Source organism: Gossypium arboreum, chromosome 4 (genome assembly GCF_025698485.1).
Source record: "Gossypium arboreum isolate Shixiya-1 chromosome 4, ASM2569848v2, whole genome shotgun sequence".
Lineage (NCBI taxonomy): Eukaryota > Viridiplantae > Streptophyta > Magnoliopsida > Malvales > Malvaceae > Gossypium > Gossypium arboreum.
In genome coordinates, this window is record NC_069073.1 from 31,716,117 (window position 1) to 31,733,480 (window position 17,364).

At 33.1% G+C, this 17,364-nt stretch overlaps 1 protein-coding gene across 1 annotated transcript; it reads left to right on the forward strand.

The window, feature by feature from the left end:
* The first annotated feature begins 7,797 nt into the window (after positions 1 to 7,797).
* On the forward strand, positions 7,798 to 9,923 carry LOC108465544 (PTI1-like tyrosine-protein kinase At3g15890). Its single transcript, XM_017765894.2, has 4 exons — positions 7,798 to 8,034; positions 8,131 to 8,281; positions 8,385 to 8,647; positions 9,114 to 9,923. Exons 1-4 carry the CDS (start codon positions 7,988 to 7,990, stop codon positions 9,790 to 9,792), a joined length of 1,140 nt encoding a protein of 379 aa, XP_017621383.1. The 5' UTR covers positions 7,798 to 7,987; the 3' UTR covers positions 9,793 to 9,923.
* Positions 9,924 to 17,364: the final 7,441 nt, after the last annotated feature.

Below are 17,364 nucleotides of genomic sequence, written 5' to 3' on the forward strand. Positions count from 1 at the left end.
TACACACTTTCACATTCATCACATCGGCCATTAGGCCTTATCACATATATACACACTTTCACATTCATCACATCGGCCATTAGGCCTTATCACATATATATACACTTTCACATTCATCACATTGGCCATTAGGCCTTATCACATATATACACACTTTCACATTCATCACATCGGCCATTAGGCCTTATCACATATATATATCTCATACAAATTTCATATTTTTCTTGTACATCAATTTCAGCAATAGCCTATAAGCAACTCAAATAGTTTCATCAAGTTTACAACAATATCACATATTCACTACAAGCAGTTTTCCTGAACAACAGTCACTAAGTTGTTTATAACTGGAGCTACAAAACTCAAAATCAATTGCCGTTAATTTTCCTCAAATTTAGACTCATGTATCTTCCACCCATAAAATTTTCAGAATTTTAGATTTGGCCAATCAATACCAGATTTTTCTTAAAGTTTCCCCTGTTTCACTGTTTGACTAATCTGACCACCCTTCACTCCGAATCAAATTTTTCATTGTACGGAATTCATAATGTGTTCTATTTGGTTCCATTTGAAACTAGACTCATTAAGGAGTCTAAGCATATAAATCTTATCTCATAACCATTTTTGTACAAATTATAATGATTTTCCAAAAACAGAATAGGGAATTTCGGAGTCATTCCGACACTGTCCCGCACAACTTTAAATATCTCTTTATAGGAAATTTCTTTGCTCACACGGCCTCTTTTATAAGGAACTAGACTAATTAAGCTTTGATTGCATACTTTATTCAGCCTATAATTCCACACCAACAATTTATGGTGATTTTCTAAAGTCACGTTACTGCTGCTGTCCTAAGCAAATTATTACAATTTGCTCTTAAATTTCCAAGTCCAAACACTTATGAACTTACCATTTGAGTTTTAAACATATCATGACCACATCATATCTTATTAAATCAACTCATTATGTCCTATTTTGATTGAATTTACTCGACGTTTGATCACTTAAAACTTACCTCGGACGTTGCCGAACGATTACGACGGCTATTCGATCACCTCTTTCTTTCCCTTATCTAACTTTGATCCTCTAGGCTCTTGAGCTAGATCAAACAATTTACTTCCCAAATTAAACATAGTCATACGACATCCATATACATTTTATACTAGCCGAAATGTACCATCAAGATATACTTTACTCAAATAATTTACATTAGCCGATCATGTATAATGTTTTGTAACTTAATAAACTTATCATACATTATGTATTCATAATATTTGTGCAGCCAATTATCCATGGTCATACACACACAATCAAAAATAAATACCAATTTTTCATATCCTCTAGGCCCTAAGCGAATACACTTGTCATGTTCACCTACATTTTCAAGTACAACATTCTCATTTTCGCATTAGTATCAAGCATAATAGCTAATTCTTCCCACCACTTCATCAATGCAATCATACCATCACAAATCAACTTAAAATAACCATATCTAATAATCAAATACCTATAGCATTGCACATTTCTCACATAGCAAGTACAACTAAATTCATTATTAGTATATATATATATCTAAACACTTAACTACAAGATTTAATCACCATTATCAAATCATAAAACAGCTTATAACCATCATCTATATTTACTTCACATAAACCAAATAACCATTACATCATCTTTAAAACACTTAGCATTTTACCCATTTAATCAAGCCAACTCTCAAGACCATTCCATCCCACAAATTATACCATAAATCATACTTACAATTTCAGTTAATGCATGACCGAAACTCACCATCACTAACACCATTATCAAACCAAAACCAAAACACATCTATGGGATGAGTAGAGTTTGAACTAATCATCTCAAACATGCATAGATTTTCAAGAACCATTCAATACATACCTCATTCTAGCCATCTTCTAAGCCAAAAATCAAAGCAACCAAACTTTCCTCTCCCTCCCTTTAGGCTACTGCAATGGAGGACAAAGATCAACCAATTTTGATTCAATTTTCTCTATGACCCAATGCACATACCTTGGATTTTAGCTTGCTATCTTGCTGAAATTCTCAAAGCATATTTCTTCTTTCTTTTTCCAACATTCGGCAAGAACAAGGTGGGAATGTATGGCTTTTTTTTTTTTTTTCTAATACTTATTTCCTATTATAAAACCATGTAGTCATTATAATATTAACACAAAATGCATGTTTTTTTGTATCCCATACCATCATGGCCGGCCACTTCCTCTAAAGTGGGGAATTTAACATGCAAGTACAATTATTTTGCAACATGCATAAATAGGCCACTTACATTTGCCTAGCACATTTCTAAATTCTTTCACATAAGTCCTATTTAATAAAATTCACTCACAATTAACAAAATTCAAACATGAAATATTCACACATACAAATTCCACATACAATAAGCACAGAATATAACATCTAATTATTTTTGTGACTCGGTTTTGTGGTCCCGAAACCACTTTCCGACTAGGGTCACATTAGGGGTGTCACAATAATATTAAAATAAATTTTTTTAAACTCAGATTTGTGGTCTCGAAACCACTATTTCGATTTCACTGAAAACGGGCTGTTACAATCAAACGATGAGATTGAGTACCTGTCACATGTTCCATATTCTAGTGCAGTGGGATCTCTCATGTATGCTATGGTTTGTTTATGTCCAAATTTATCATATACAGTCAATGCAGTTAGTAGATACATGGTGAATCCCGAAAAAGAACACTTGAAAGCAGTTCTATGGATTTTAAGATACTTATGGGGTACTATTGATGTTTGCTTATAGTTTGGAAGAACTAGAGATGGTGTCATTAGGTATGTTGATGCTGATTTTTCTAGAGACATTGATAGAAGAAGACCTCTCACAGGTTATGTCTTTACAATCGAAGGTTGTGCAATCAGTTGGAAAGCCACTTTTCAAAATACAGTCGTTTTGCCTACCACTGTAGTTGAGTACATGGCGATTACTGAGGCTTGTAAAGAAGCCATTTGTGACAGCCTTAAAACGACCCTAGTCGGAATGTGGTTTCGGGACCACAAAACCGAGGCATAAAAATAATTTAATATTTATTTTGATGCCTATAATATGTGTTAATTCGTGTGTGACATTTTTGATGTTTTGATTTAGGGTTATAAATGTGAATTTCACTAAAAGAACCTAGTAGTAAACTTTGAAAGTACGATAGGGAAATATGTGATGACTAATTGAATCATGCATGCAAAATAATGGCTTTGCATGTCAAATACCCCTTCTTTTTATAAGTGGTGGCCGGCCATGACAAAGGATGATGGGCAAAACATGTCATAGACATGTTGTGTTGGTGCATTATGGGAGGAAACAATAAACTAAGGTTAGGAATAAAGAATTGGGAAAAAAAAAAAGAGAGAAGGTGTGTGATCCCCCCCATTGCCGTGAGTTGAGGGAAAGAAAACAAGAAAAAAAGTGTTCATCATTTTTTTCACTTCTCTTGGCCAAAAATTCTAAGGAAGAAGGAGGGAGTTCTTGCTTCATGTTTGGTTTGGAGGAGGATTAGGAAGAGGTTTGGCCATACTTGTATCTAGATTAAGGTATGTTTGAGATTGTGCCATGAGATTCATGCATGTTTTTAGTTGCTAGCTTGAGTTCTAATTAGCCCATGGTTCAAATCTTTGCTATGTCATGGGAATGATGTTCGGCCAAGGTGGATTTTGTGTTAATGCCATTGCATGCTAAATATGAAGCTTGTTGATGATATATGTGATGGTGGGTTGATGACTCTTGGATTTTCTTTTTAGCATTTTTGAGTGAGACATTAAGTTCTTTGTTTAACCATGACCAAAATTGAAATGGTATGGTGTTGTGATGTATTCGCCCATGGTATATCCATAAGTATGATTTATGCTTATTGCATGGTAGGTAAGATTTGTGTTTTGGATATATGTTTATATTTGGTTATAATCAACTTGAGATTTGGCCCTTGCACCTATATGTATATATGTTTGCACATGATGTATTGGTATGACATATATACTATCTCAAGGTATATATTTACTTATGATGATGTTTCGGTTATGAAGTAAATGATAGATGCGTATTGAGCTACAATATGTAATGCATTAGTTAGTAAAATGTATGCCATTTATGTGTGGTATTAAATATGTAATTGGCCTCAACATCAACATGCATATTCGGCCACATGAGATGGATTGGTGTGCATACATTCGGTTAGAGGCAAGCATATTGATGCCTTTATCTTGGTTAGGACAATCAGCTAAAAAGAGAGGGTTAATATCTTGAGATGATGCATGATTTCACATGTATGTGACTTTAATGTCTAATGTATAAATGTGGGCTAAGTGCCTTGTGTTCCTCTTTTCGATGCTCAAATGGTTAAATCGATTTATTTATTTAATTAAGCTCAAGAGCAAAGGGGATCTAAATCCTATAAAGGGAAGGAAAAAGTGGTCGAATAGCCATCGAAATCGTTCGACAACATCCGAGGTAAGTTCTTGAGTAATAGAGCTTAAATTATGATTTGATTAGATCATGTTTTAAGCAAATCGAAATCATGCTCTTTGTGTGTGGATATTGAGCCGAAATTTGCAAGTGTGATAAGTGTCTTGTGTTTGAGTTTTGCTAATGAAAATGAAATACGAATGTGTCATGATTTAGTGTTAAATGTGCATGGTTATTCGAATGATGTCCGAGCTAAGTCCCGAAGGCTTTGTGCTAAGTGACCATATCCGGACTATGATCCGAAGGCATTTGTGCGAGTTCCCAAATCCGGGTTAAGTCCCGAAGGCATTTGTGCGAGCTATTATAACCGGGTTATGTCCCGAAGGCTTTTGAGCGAGTCACTATATCCGGATAAAATCCGAAGGTACGTGATTCGGGAATGAACGATCTTGCTGTAAAAATCCCAGTTAATACGCTTGAAAAATTTCAGCAATGAGGTATGTTCGTATGTGCATTGGAATAGTTGAGTTCCTTCAAATAATATTCGCTCAGTTGAGTAATGAGCTTCCGGTATTTGGCTAAGATGATCCCTTATGTATGAACATAGGGGTTGGAATGTAAAGTAGAAATGATTTGAAAGTATGTATACACGGAATTACCCGTTTAATTATGTGAATGCTATACTTCAGTTGTGTTTAAATTCTTTGCTCAAAACTTACTAGGCATAAATTGCTTACTCCGTTTCTTTGTTCTCTGTTTTATAGATTTTGGCTCGTCACCATCGGACTCGGGATTTTTGGAAGTCGAAGTCTCCCACACTATCAAAGCCCCCCTTTTGGTACAATTTTGGTTGAACTTTGAAATGGCATGTATAGGACTACCTTTTTTGTTGTTGGTCATGTACCCATGGATTTTGTGTAAATTTGGATAGCCATGCGAAAATGGCTTATATACGTTTTTAGCATAGTACTATAATCGTTTTATATGTTGATCATTAAGAGGTATGGAAGTGTTTGGAACGATTAGCCATTGGAATGGTTAATCATGATCATGCTTTGTGCTATGTATGTAAAAAGGACTAATGGAATCATGGAAACTATGAAATAGGTAAAGTCTACCTCAAAGGCAGAGGCTGTCAGCTGCAGTGACGTGGAAGTGAAAAATCACTAAAAATAGTAGGAATGGAATTAAATAGTGAATAAATTATGAAAATGAACCTTGATGAACCTATTTTCATAGGAAAGTAATGAAACGATCATATGAACAGTATGTTAAGAGATATTGAAGTTTTCGTGAGACAGGGCCAGAACGGTTTCTGGATTCCCTATTCCGACTTTGGAAATTCATTATAAATTAACCTGAGATAATTAGGAGTCATGCCATATATGTATAGATTCCTCTTTGAGTCTAGTTTCTATAGAAATGGCATCAGTATTGAAGCCTGTACAGGAGATATCCAAGTCGAATGCATAAAGGTCGGTGTAGTCGATCCTCGTAACATGGGGACTTTAACTAATAAACTGTACTAATTGGCCAGACCAAAATTCTAGAAAAAATTTGTAGATGCATATATGAGTCTAGTTTCAGGAAAAATCACGAAACTGATTTTCGAGTTGTGGAACTCAAGATATGATTTTTAAGGTGACAAGGATACGCTTAGCCTGCTGGCTGGAAATTTTTAAATGGACTGTGAAAATAAATATAATATGTCTGTTAGCACCTCGTGTTCGACTCCGGTCACGGTCTCGGGTACGGGGTGTTACACCATTTGGTTGAAGGGACTCTTTAGTGAACTCAATGAAGACCTTCAAATTAGTACAGTATTTTGTGACAATCAATGTGTCATCTTCCTTACAAAAGATCAAATGTTTCATGAGAGAACAAAGCACATTGGTGCTCGATATCATTTTGTTCGTGATATTATTGCTCGTGGTGATATTGTTCTAAGCAAAATTAGTACTCATGAAAATCCTGTAGATATGATGACTAAGTCACTTCCCATAACCAAGTTTGAGCATTGCTTAGACTTACTTGGTTTTCATTATTGAAAAGTACCCCTTAAGGGGTCTCATGGAAGAGGTGGAGAACTTGTTCGTTAAGACTTAATGGTGAAGAATTTATTCATTGAGAATCCGTGTCAAGGTGGAGATTGTTAGAATTGAGTGACTCGAATCTTTGTTAAAATAGAATACGGTAATGAAATAAAATAAAAGTAAAATCCATATAGAACTACACTTCTTTTATTTTATTTTAGAATAAAATTTTTTTACCAAGACTATTAATTCATTTTAATTTATATCTTGCAAATCGTTACTATCATTTTCTGTTATCATAAATATGTATTTTCAGCTTATACCATATGATTTTGATAGCAAATTGCAAATACATTAAACACTTAATAAAAATTATTATTTCATCATTTGCAAGTAAAATTAATTTTCGAAAAAGAATGTAATATATTTCAAAATCTTAAAAGTTTGATTTTGTTTGAATCAAAATCTTTAAACAATTTGAAATTTTATTTTCATTTGATTTATTTGAAAATCCTAGAAACATTTTTTAAATTTATATACACTTTATAAGAAAATTTTATATCTATTTTAAATCCTAAAAATCTAATTAATTTATGCTTATCCCACAGTTTTTGAATTATATAATGTTATTAACAATAAAATATATCAAAATTTTATATTAAACTAATCTTATTAAAAACAAAAATATTGAATTTTTATATTAAATTTTTATTAACAATAAAATATTTATAATGAGAATTTAAAATAAAATAAATAATTAGGTCCATTAATTCAAAAGCTTTTACTTCTTATTGTTTTATATATTATAGTTTAATTTATTTAAATTTATAAGAATTTATTATATTTTATTTCAAAAATTATTTCTGATCGTTATCAATTTTGTAATAAAATTAAGGTAAATAAATAATTTATTTGACTTGATTTATTTTTATTGTAAAATTAAGAAGTTGATGTTTGTGGATTTTAGAAAATTAATAGTCAAATGTAAAACATAAAAATAACTTGAATATAAAAGTATCCAATTCAATATAATTTGTGTAATAAATTAAACCTAAATTGAAAATGAAATGAAGTTGAAATGATTTAAATTTAATTTAATTCAAATATGAAATGATTTATACTTGAAATTAATTAGATCCAAAATAATTTAAGGATTTTAAAACTCAAATTAATCTGATTTGAGCACAAAACCAACTTAGGAAGTTTAATCAACAATCTCATGTAGGTTATTTATGTTGTATGGCGTGCAAGTTTGATTTATCTCTTAAGATATATATTCAATAGTAAATAATAATGATAATAATAATAATTATTATTATTAATAAAACAGGTTCCGCTTAGTTAAATCCGTTGAAGCTACTTTTATATATGATACAGGCAGGCCGGCTAGAGGCGGCCACTGCGCCTGACCGCATTGACAAATTTCAGATATGCCTGTAAGTCTGGTTTAAAAACGCAAATCTACCAATTCAGAAACTCAAACCCCCATAACCTAAAAGCTATGGGATCAACCTTTAGTTGCTGTGGTTCGGATAAAGAAGATGAAGGGTATGCAAAAATCAGCGCCCATCTTCGTCTATATTGGTCAGTATTCTTTCCATAGTGAATAGATTTTGTTGAAAAGTTTTAGCCTTGGTTTTGTAGGGTAAGTGTAGTTACTTCAGGGAATACAACATGGAGAATATTCACATACAAAGAGTTGCACACTGCTACCAATGGCTTCTGCGATGACAACAAACTTGGGGAAGGTGGCTTTGGCAGTGTTTACTGGGGTAAAACCAGTGATGGTCTTCAGGTTATCTATGGATGTATTTGATCCTGGGATTATTTATTTTTGTTAATTTTATAATTTCTACCAGCAAGCCTAAAGGTCTCGGTTCTTGTAATGTGTGGTACAGATAGCTGTCAAGAAATTAAAATCCATGACTTCAAAAGCTGAAATGGAGTTTGCAGTGGAAGTTGAAGTTCTTGGAAGGGTTAGGCACAAGAATCTGTTGGGTCTGAGGGGTTACTGTGTTGGAACTGACCAAAGGCTCATAGTTTATGATTATATGCCAAATCTTAGCTTGCTGTCTCATCTGCACGGCCAATTTGCAGGTGAGGTTCAATTAGATTGGAAAAAAAGAATGAAGATCGCAATTGGTTCTGCAGAAGGCATATCGTAAGTTTTGCTTTTGTTAAGTATATAACGCATTTACTTAGTCAAAGCATAAAAATTTTCATGTTTATATATATATATATATATATATATATATATATATATATTTTGTTTCTTTATCATCTACCAACAAACTTGATACCTTCGATCTGATGTATAAGGACTCTAACTAAAGCCTGTGAAGCTTAGACTCGCGTACTGTTAAGCTGATTGGCTTAAATTAGAGTCAGTATGAAGTTGGATTGCTCTTTACCACTATATAAAGAATTAAACACTCATCTTTTCATATTCAGTCATTTTCTTTCTGATTTTTGACTCAATATTGAATTCAGTATTTAGTAGAATAAAGAAAATAATGCGCGTTGCAGAGTTTCAATTTGTTGACAAAGTAACGGTAGGAAATTTTAACTCTAAAACGTTTTTTGACTTCAAATGTTATGATGCTATATATATATATATATATATATAGGTACTTGCACCATGAGGTGACACCACACATCATTCACAGAGACATCAAGGCAAGCAATGTCCTGCTGGATTCAGACTTTGAACCGCTGGTTGCTGATTTTGGATTTGCAAAGCTAATCCCAGAAGGCGTAAGCCACATGACAACCCGTGTTAAGGGTACTTTAGGATACCTTGCGCCGGAATACGCCATGTGGGGAAAGGTTTCCAATGGTTGCGATGTTTACAGTTTTGGTATTCTTTTGCTTGAGCTTCTCACTGGAAGAAAGCCTATAGAGAAGTTGCCTGGTGGTGTAAAGAGGACTATAACTGAGTGGGCTGAGCCACTTGTAGCTAGAGGGCAGTTTAAAGACCTTTCTGATCCGAAGCTTCGAGGAAATTTTGATGAAAACCAATTAAAACAAGCAATTAGTGTTGCTTGTCTATGCGTGCAAAGTGAACCTGAGAAGCGGCCAAACATGAAAGAAGTGGTTTATAAGCTTAAAGGGTACGGCAGCGAAGGCAAGGTTCTTCAGGCGAGAATGGACAGCGTTAAGTATAAGGAAGAATTACTAGCACTTGATCAAACAAGTGACGAGGATGATGGTGGTCCTGAGGAAAGCTATGGCGTGTTTGGTCCCATGGAGGTGCAAGAAATGCAGGATCCCTACAATCAACACGGAGACACTGCCAAACATGTTTGAGAAAAAGTTTAATTGCTACATGAAAAAGACTTGGTATACCTTTATTACAATATTTTTGTAGCGTATTTTGTTACAACAAGGAATAGAACATGGTAGAAATGCTAAATTATCAAGGAAAAGGGATTAAAATATCATGATTGTTAATGTAATTTTGATTTAACAAATTTACTTTTATTGTTAATGTAATTTTGATTTAACAAATTTACTTTTACGAAATTTAATTTAGAGAATGAATTTAGTAAACAATTTAACTCACATAACTATTAATTTAAGTTGAATTTATCTTTCACTTTAGAAAAACATTTGGTGCACATAATATATAAATAAAACATAAAAAATAAAGTATCAAAAGTCAACACTCTAGGGCCGCTTCTTCATTCTTTTGAAAAGTCTTGTGGAAAAGATCTTTTTTGAAATATTTTGAGAAGTGCTTTAGAAAAATTTAAGTGTTTGATATTCTTTGTCAAAAGTACTTTTGAAAAGTAAAATGTCCATTTTAGACATTATATTATAAAGTAACAAATATGTATTTAAATAATGTTCAAATTAGTTAATATTATGATATTTTAGTAAAAATATAAAAAATAATTTATTATAACTTATTGTTAATATTTTAATATATAATATTAATTTTAAATATTTCTAAGTAATTAATATTAATTAATTATTAAATTTAATTAGAATATATAAACTATATTTAAATATTTAAATATAATAATTAAATATTTGTAATTAGATATTGACACAATTATATTATTTTAAAAATATTTTTTATTTTTAATTAATGCTTTTAACACATTTGTAAAAATCATATTAAATAACCAAGAAAGAGAACACAAAATAATAGCATCAAACACATTTTAAGTCAAAAAGTAAGGTTAAAAGGTAAAATAACAGTCAAAAGTGCTTTTTGGCTGAAAAGCTAAAATTTACTGCTTTTTCATCTCTAAAAAAACTCATCCCAAAAGTTAAAAAAGTTGCCCCAATGATATGTGTTCTTCATTGCTTTTAAGAGAAAAGTACTTTTTTAGAAAAAGTTCATCCCAAAAGTAATGGAGAACACACCCTAAAACAAGCACACTTAATGTGCAATTATAAGAACCTATAAATAGGCTTCAATAACTTATCTCATCTCAATAATGCGATAGACGTCTTCAAATTTAAAATAAAATATCCCACTAATCTTTTTTCTTTTTAATTTCAAAATGCTTTTCTATTTCCATAAAATCTAATAAACTGTATGTCTTTTTAAAAATAAAATAAAATGCAAGTCAATTTTGAACTCTTACAATCTCTTCATAATTGTCACTCAGGATAAGAATTAAACCTCCTTAGATCTAGTTACATTTGTACATAAAAAGTCTCACATTTACTATATGCCTAATTAAATCATTAATTGAATATATTAATCATATGCATGTCAAAATTATCAACACTTAAAAATATTTTGACTATATGTTGATTTAGCAAAGAACTAATAGAAGCATAGAAAATTATGATTGAAAGGGATGATTTAATTCATTAACAAGAGAACCTTTATATACAAGTTTCAAGTAACAACCTCAATCAAAATTTAAATTCCTACTCCTACTAACAAACTAACAAATCTCCCTAAGACTTAGTCTTGTTAAAAAAAACTGTGCAGCCCTTGAGACACTAACATCTCCTCCTAACTCAAGTGCTGCAGACACCAAGTTTATTCTTAAGCAACTCAAATCGACTAACATGAAAAATTTAGTAAAAATATCTCTCGTCTAATTCTCTGATTTGCAATAAACCAGTTTCTTCAATACTCGCATTCTATGAATTCCTTCTCGACTAGTGTAGCTTCAAGAGTTGCTTCCAATTGTTTCCTAGCATGCAATTCCATCTAAATCAAAATTCCATAATTTAAAATCATCACAAGCTGCTCCAGAAAAGTCATGAGAGTGGCTAGAGCCTTTTTCCAAGGTCTCATGTTGTCACTATACTTGCAATTAATACCATTTATGGTTTGATTAACAAATCTTCTTGCAGCTAGTAATTCCCTTCTCAATTTTTGCATTTTGCACTGAAAGCTTGATCACCTCACCAACTAAATTCTTAAACTCAACAGCATCTATAGATGTCAATTCTTTTGCATATGAAGCTTCTTCAGTCAACTTTTGATTTTGGAAACATAACCCTCTATTCTCTTTTGAAAGTTGCACATGATCCAATTTTAGTGTTTCACTCTCGATCTCTTGAGATAGAATCTTTTTCATAGCTTATATGCATGTTCTTCAGATATTTTATGTGTAAAAGATAATAGTTTATCATCAGAGAGAGATGTCAACTACTGCTCCAAGAGAGTTACCTTTGCATGCAACTCCCCGTTCTCAGAACACTTGATTTACAGTTGTTATTGCAAGATCCGATTATCTGCTGATTTTATCTCAAGCTCAAAAATATTTTCCTTACATTGTGTCATCAATTTCATAATTGTTTGCTGCATTGATGTCATTCCTTCCTGACACTTGGATGCCACTTGTGTAACACCCCGGTTTAGACCCTAGTCGGAAGAGTGGTTTCGGGACCACAAATCCAAGTTAGAAAAATATTCTAATATTATTTTTCATGCTTACAGTATGTGAATTGATATGTGTGAAAATTCCATGAATTAATTTTATCGTTTGAGTGTCCAATTTGACAAAAGGACTTAATCACGTAAAATGAAAAATGGCATGCTATATGTTAAATGTGCCTATTTATTACGGCTTATTAAATGTGAGGTCCTTAGGTTGTAAATGGACCCTCGGATTAATCCATGGACAAAGTTAGACATAAGTTAGTGGATTAATGCATGGACAAAGTTAGACATGAGTTTGTGGATTATTAATGTTATAATAAAAGGGTAAAATTGGTAATTGATAATTATGTTATTATAATTAAAATAAAAGCTAAAATTTAGCTCATTTTATTTCTTCTTAACTGAAAATACAAAAGAAAAAGAAAGATAAAGACTAAGCTAGGGTTCGACACTCATTTTTCTCAATTAAAGTATGAATTTTGTTTGGTTTTTGATGATTTCTAAGTTTTTGTGATCGTTGCTTTGAGTACTAGCTAGCCCATACCCTAATTTCTGAATTTGGTGATGATTTTGAAAGTTTCCGTTGATGAATGCTTGAGTTTTTGAATGTTTGATGATGAATAATGAAAGCTTGGTGCTTGATATACATGTTTTGTAAAGTGATTTTGAGTAAAAATGCATAGTAGGGATTAATTTGTGAAAATGTGGGGCTAAATGTGTGAATAAATAAAGTTTTGGGCTACTAGAGACCTTAGGAAGATTCGGCTAAGGCATGGTTTTGATGAAATTTTGTATATTTGGTGATTTGTGTAATAAGGACTAAAATGTCAAAATGTGTAACTTTAAATGCTAAAGTGCAAAAATGCCCAAATATGTGTTTGTGGATAAAATTGAATGAATTGGTGATTAAATGAGTTAATTTTGAATACATATAGATCAAGAAAGAAAGAATTCGGACTTAGATCGAGAAAAATCAAGGGTTATTGAGTAATCAATCTGATTCATCCATTCTGAGTACGAAGTAAGTTCATACGTGATAAACTTTGTTACAATTATGTCTTTAATGCTTTGATAATGCATAAGATGTATATATATGTGACTACGAATGTGTACAATGACAAGTCAAGTATATTTAGCACTTAGAGTACGTTTCAAAATAGCTTTGGCTATAAATAGCACTTAGTGTGCGAATTGGAATGGCTTCGGCTATATGAGGTACTAAGTGTGCAATACCGAGATAGCTTAGGTTTAAATGTGACGGCACTAAGTGTACGAAATTGTTATAGCTTCAGCTAATCACTAATGCACTAAGTGTACGAGTTCTTGGAATATTGAAAGATTTTCGAATGAATCAATACGTTAAACAAAGAGGTGATAATGAAATAAATAAATACAAGAACGTACAGGTACATACGATACCTATGTGGTAGTTGATACTATGTGTATGAAGCTTGATGAAATGATATATATATATGATAAATGGTTATGAGTTAGAATTGAATAATGATATGAGAACTACTAAGTGTCTATTAGTTGATGATTTAGATAAAATGAACTATTGAGTATTTTTGGTACAAACTTACTAAGCTATGAAGCTTACTGTGTGTCATTTGTCTATGTTTTATAGATCATCGAAGCTAAGTTGGATTCGGGGATTGTCAGGAAATGTCATCATACTATCGATCATCTTGTTGGTACTTTTGAAGCTTGTATATATGGTATATGGCATGTATAGGCTAGTGATATTTTAGTATGTTTTGAGTCTTGATATTAGCCATGGGATTTGGCTTGTAAATGTGATATGTATAATCATCTAATTTGGCTTGAATTATATGTTTGGTAAGTGTTATATGTGATGTATATAATGCTTTATGAATTGGTTTGGTTTGAGATGATGATATGATGAGCTTTGTGATATGAAATGTGATGATTTTGTCATAATGATTTGGTATAATTTGAATATGGAATTGATTAGTTAAAAAATGGTTGAATTATATGATATGTTATGTGTATGTTTTGATGGGTTTTGGTTGCATATAAATGACTTGAAATGGTACCAAATAGGTTGATTTGTATACATGATTGTAAGGTGACAAATTGGCATTCCAAATGAACTATTTTTGTCCACACAGATAGAGACACGGGCGTGTCTCTAGGCCGTGCGCGACACACGGCTATGTTACATGGCCATGTGTCCCCTATGGTAGCCTTACGAATTTATGTCAGTCTCGAGCACGAGATAGACACAGTGGCGTGTGGTTGGATGTGTGACTCAAGTCAGTAGTAACCCATCCAGTTTTCCCACTGCCAAGGCACACGAGCGTGTCTCCGGTCGTGCAGTGTAAGTCAGTATGTATGTCCTATTTTTGTAACACCCCGAACCCGAGACCGTTACCGGAGTCGAACACGAGGTGCTAACCGACTAATTCATTTACTCTCGCAGTCCAATTAAAAAATTTTTCAGACGACTGGCTAACTGCGTCACTGTCACCTTAAAAATCATAACTTGAGTTCCACAACTCGAAAATCAGATTCGTAATTTTTCCCTGAAACTAGACTCATATGTCCATCTACAGATTTTTTTATAGAATTTTTGGTCAAGTCAATTAGTACAGTTTATTAGTTAAAGTCTCCCCTGTTGCAGGGATCGACTACACTGACCTTCGTGTGTTACGAATTGGATATCTCCTGTAAAGGGCTTCAATACTGATGCCGTTTGTTTCTATAGAAACTAGACTCAGAGAGGAATCTATACATGTATGGCATGACTCCTAATTATCTCTGGTTAATTTACAATGAATTTCCAAAGTTGGAACAGGGGATCCAGAAACCGTTCTGGCCCTGTTTCACGAGAACTTTAATATCTCTTAACATACAACTCATATGACCGTTTAGTTTCTTCCATATGAAAGTAGATTCATCAAGGTTTATTTACATAATTTATTCACTATTTAATTCCATTCCTACAAATTTTAATGATTTTCAAATCCACACCACTGCTGCTGCCAGCATCTGTTTTCAAGGTAAACTTTACCTATCTCTTAGTTTCCATGGACCAACTAGAGTTTTGTCATACATAGGTCCACATATAATCATATTTAGCCATTCCAATGGCTAATCATTTGCCCAACACTTCCATTCAGTCCGTAGTCACATCATGAAACCATACATATATACATAAACACAAATGGTCTAATGCCATACTCCACTTTTACGAGCCATTTTCGCATGGCTGTACATACATACATCACAAAACGTACTTGAAAAACAGCAAAGGGTAGTCCTATACATTAACCATGATATCCTCTCACTACTAGTCTATTCTATACATGCCATAAGATATTCCAAAACGTAGCAGTACCAAACAGTGGATAGCGATAGTGTGACTAGTTCTCGACGATCCCGAGCCTCAGTAGCCGCAATGAGACCTATAAGGCAGAGGAAACAGAGTAAACGGAGTAAGCATTACAATGCTTACTAAGTTTTAAGCAGTGTCAACAGATAACAATCAAATTATCACATAGTTGTTCGTATTTTATTTCACTCTTCCTTCGGGCATACCATCCCTTTTCCGAATATGCACATCTCATCATAATCATGGGAGTAGCCTCATAGATTTCTCTCGTATACATCACATAACTACCTTATGGTTTAGTTTAAATTAAGCTCACATGTAAACTTGGAGTACATACTGTTTAACCTTTCGCATTATGTATATTTACAAGCAATTCTTATTACGAAGTCTTACCCGGACATAATCTCCACACGTAGTCATCGGGTCGTACCCGGACATAATCTCCACACGTAGTCATCGGGTCTCACCCGGAACATATTTCCAAGTTTCATGTACACTTAATCACATGTTACAACATTCACATTAGCCATTCGGCTTTACCACATATATATATACACTTTCACATTCATCACATCGGCCATTAGGCCTTATCACATATACATACACTTTCACATTCACCACATCGGCCATTAGGCCTCATCACATATACATATACTTTCGCATTCACCACATCGGCCATTAGGCCTCATCACATATACATATACTTTCGCATTCACCACATCGGCCATTAGGCCTTATCACATATACATATACTTTCGCATTCACCACATCGGCCTAATTATACTTTCGCATTCACCACATCGGCCATTAGGCCTTATCACATATACATATACTTTCGCATTCACCACATCGGCCATTAGGCCTTATCACATATACATACATTTTCGCATTCATCGCATCGGCCATTAGGCCTCATCACATATATATACATTTTCGCATTCATCACATCGGCCATTAGGCCTTATCACATATACATACATTTTCGCATTCATCGCATCGACCATTAGGCCTCATCACATATATATACATTTTCACATTCATCACATCGGCCATTAGGCCTTATCACATATACATACATTTTCACATTCATCACATCGACCATTAGGCCTCATCACATATATATACATTTTCACGAATCTTGATATCAGAGATCCATCTAACACTCATGTATCATTTTACACTATCACACTTTAGAATTCAATATGGGATCAATCAATAGCTTATGAGCAACTAAAACAAAATCACAACAAAATCACATATTCGCTCTGAGCTGTTTTCCTGAGCAATGGTCACTAAATTATTTATACCTGGAGCTACAAGACTCCAAATCACTTGCCGTTAATTTTCTCAGAATATAGGCTCACATATATTCCATCCATGAAATTTTCAGAATTTTTGGTTTGGCCAATTAATACCAGATTTTTCTTAAAGTTTCCCCTGTTTCACTGTTTGACGAACCTGACCAGTCTTCACTACAAATCAAAATTCTCATTGTACAGAATTCAAAGTATGTTCTACTTGATTTCATTTGAAACTAGACTCATTAAGGAGTCTAAGCATATAAATCTTATCTCATAACCATTTTTCTACAAATTATAATGATTTTCCAAAAACAGAACAGGGATTTTGAGTCATTCCTACACTGTCCCGCACAACTTTAGATATCTCT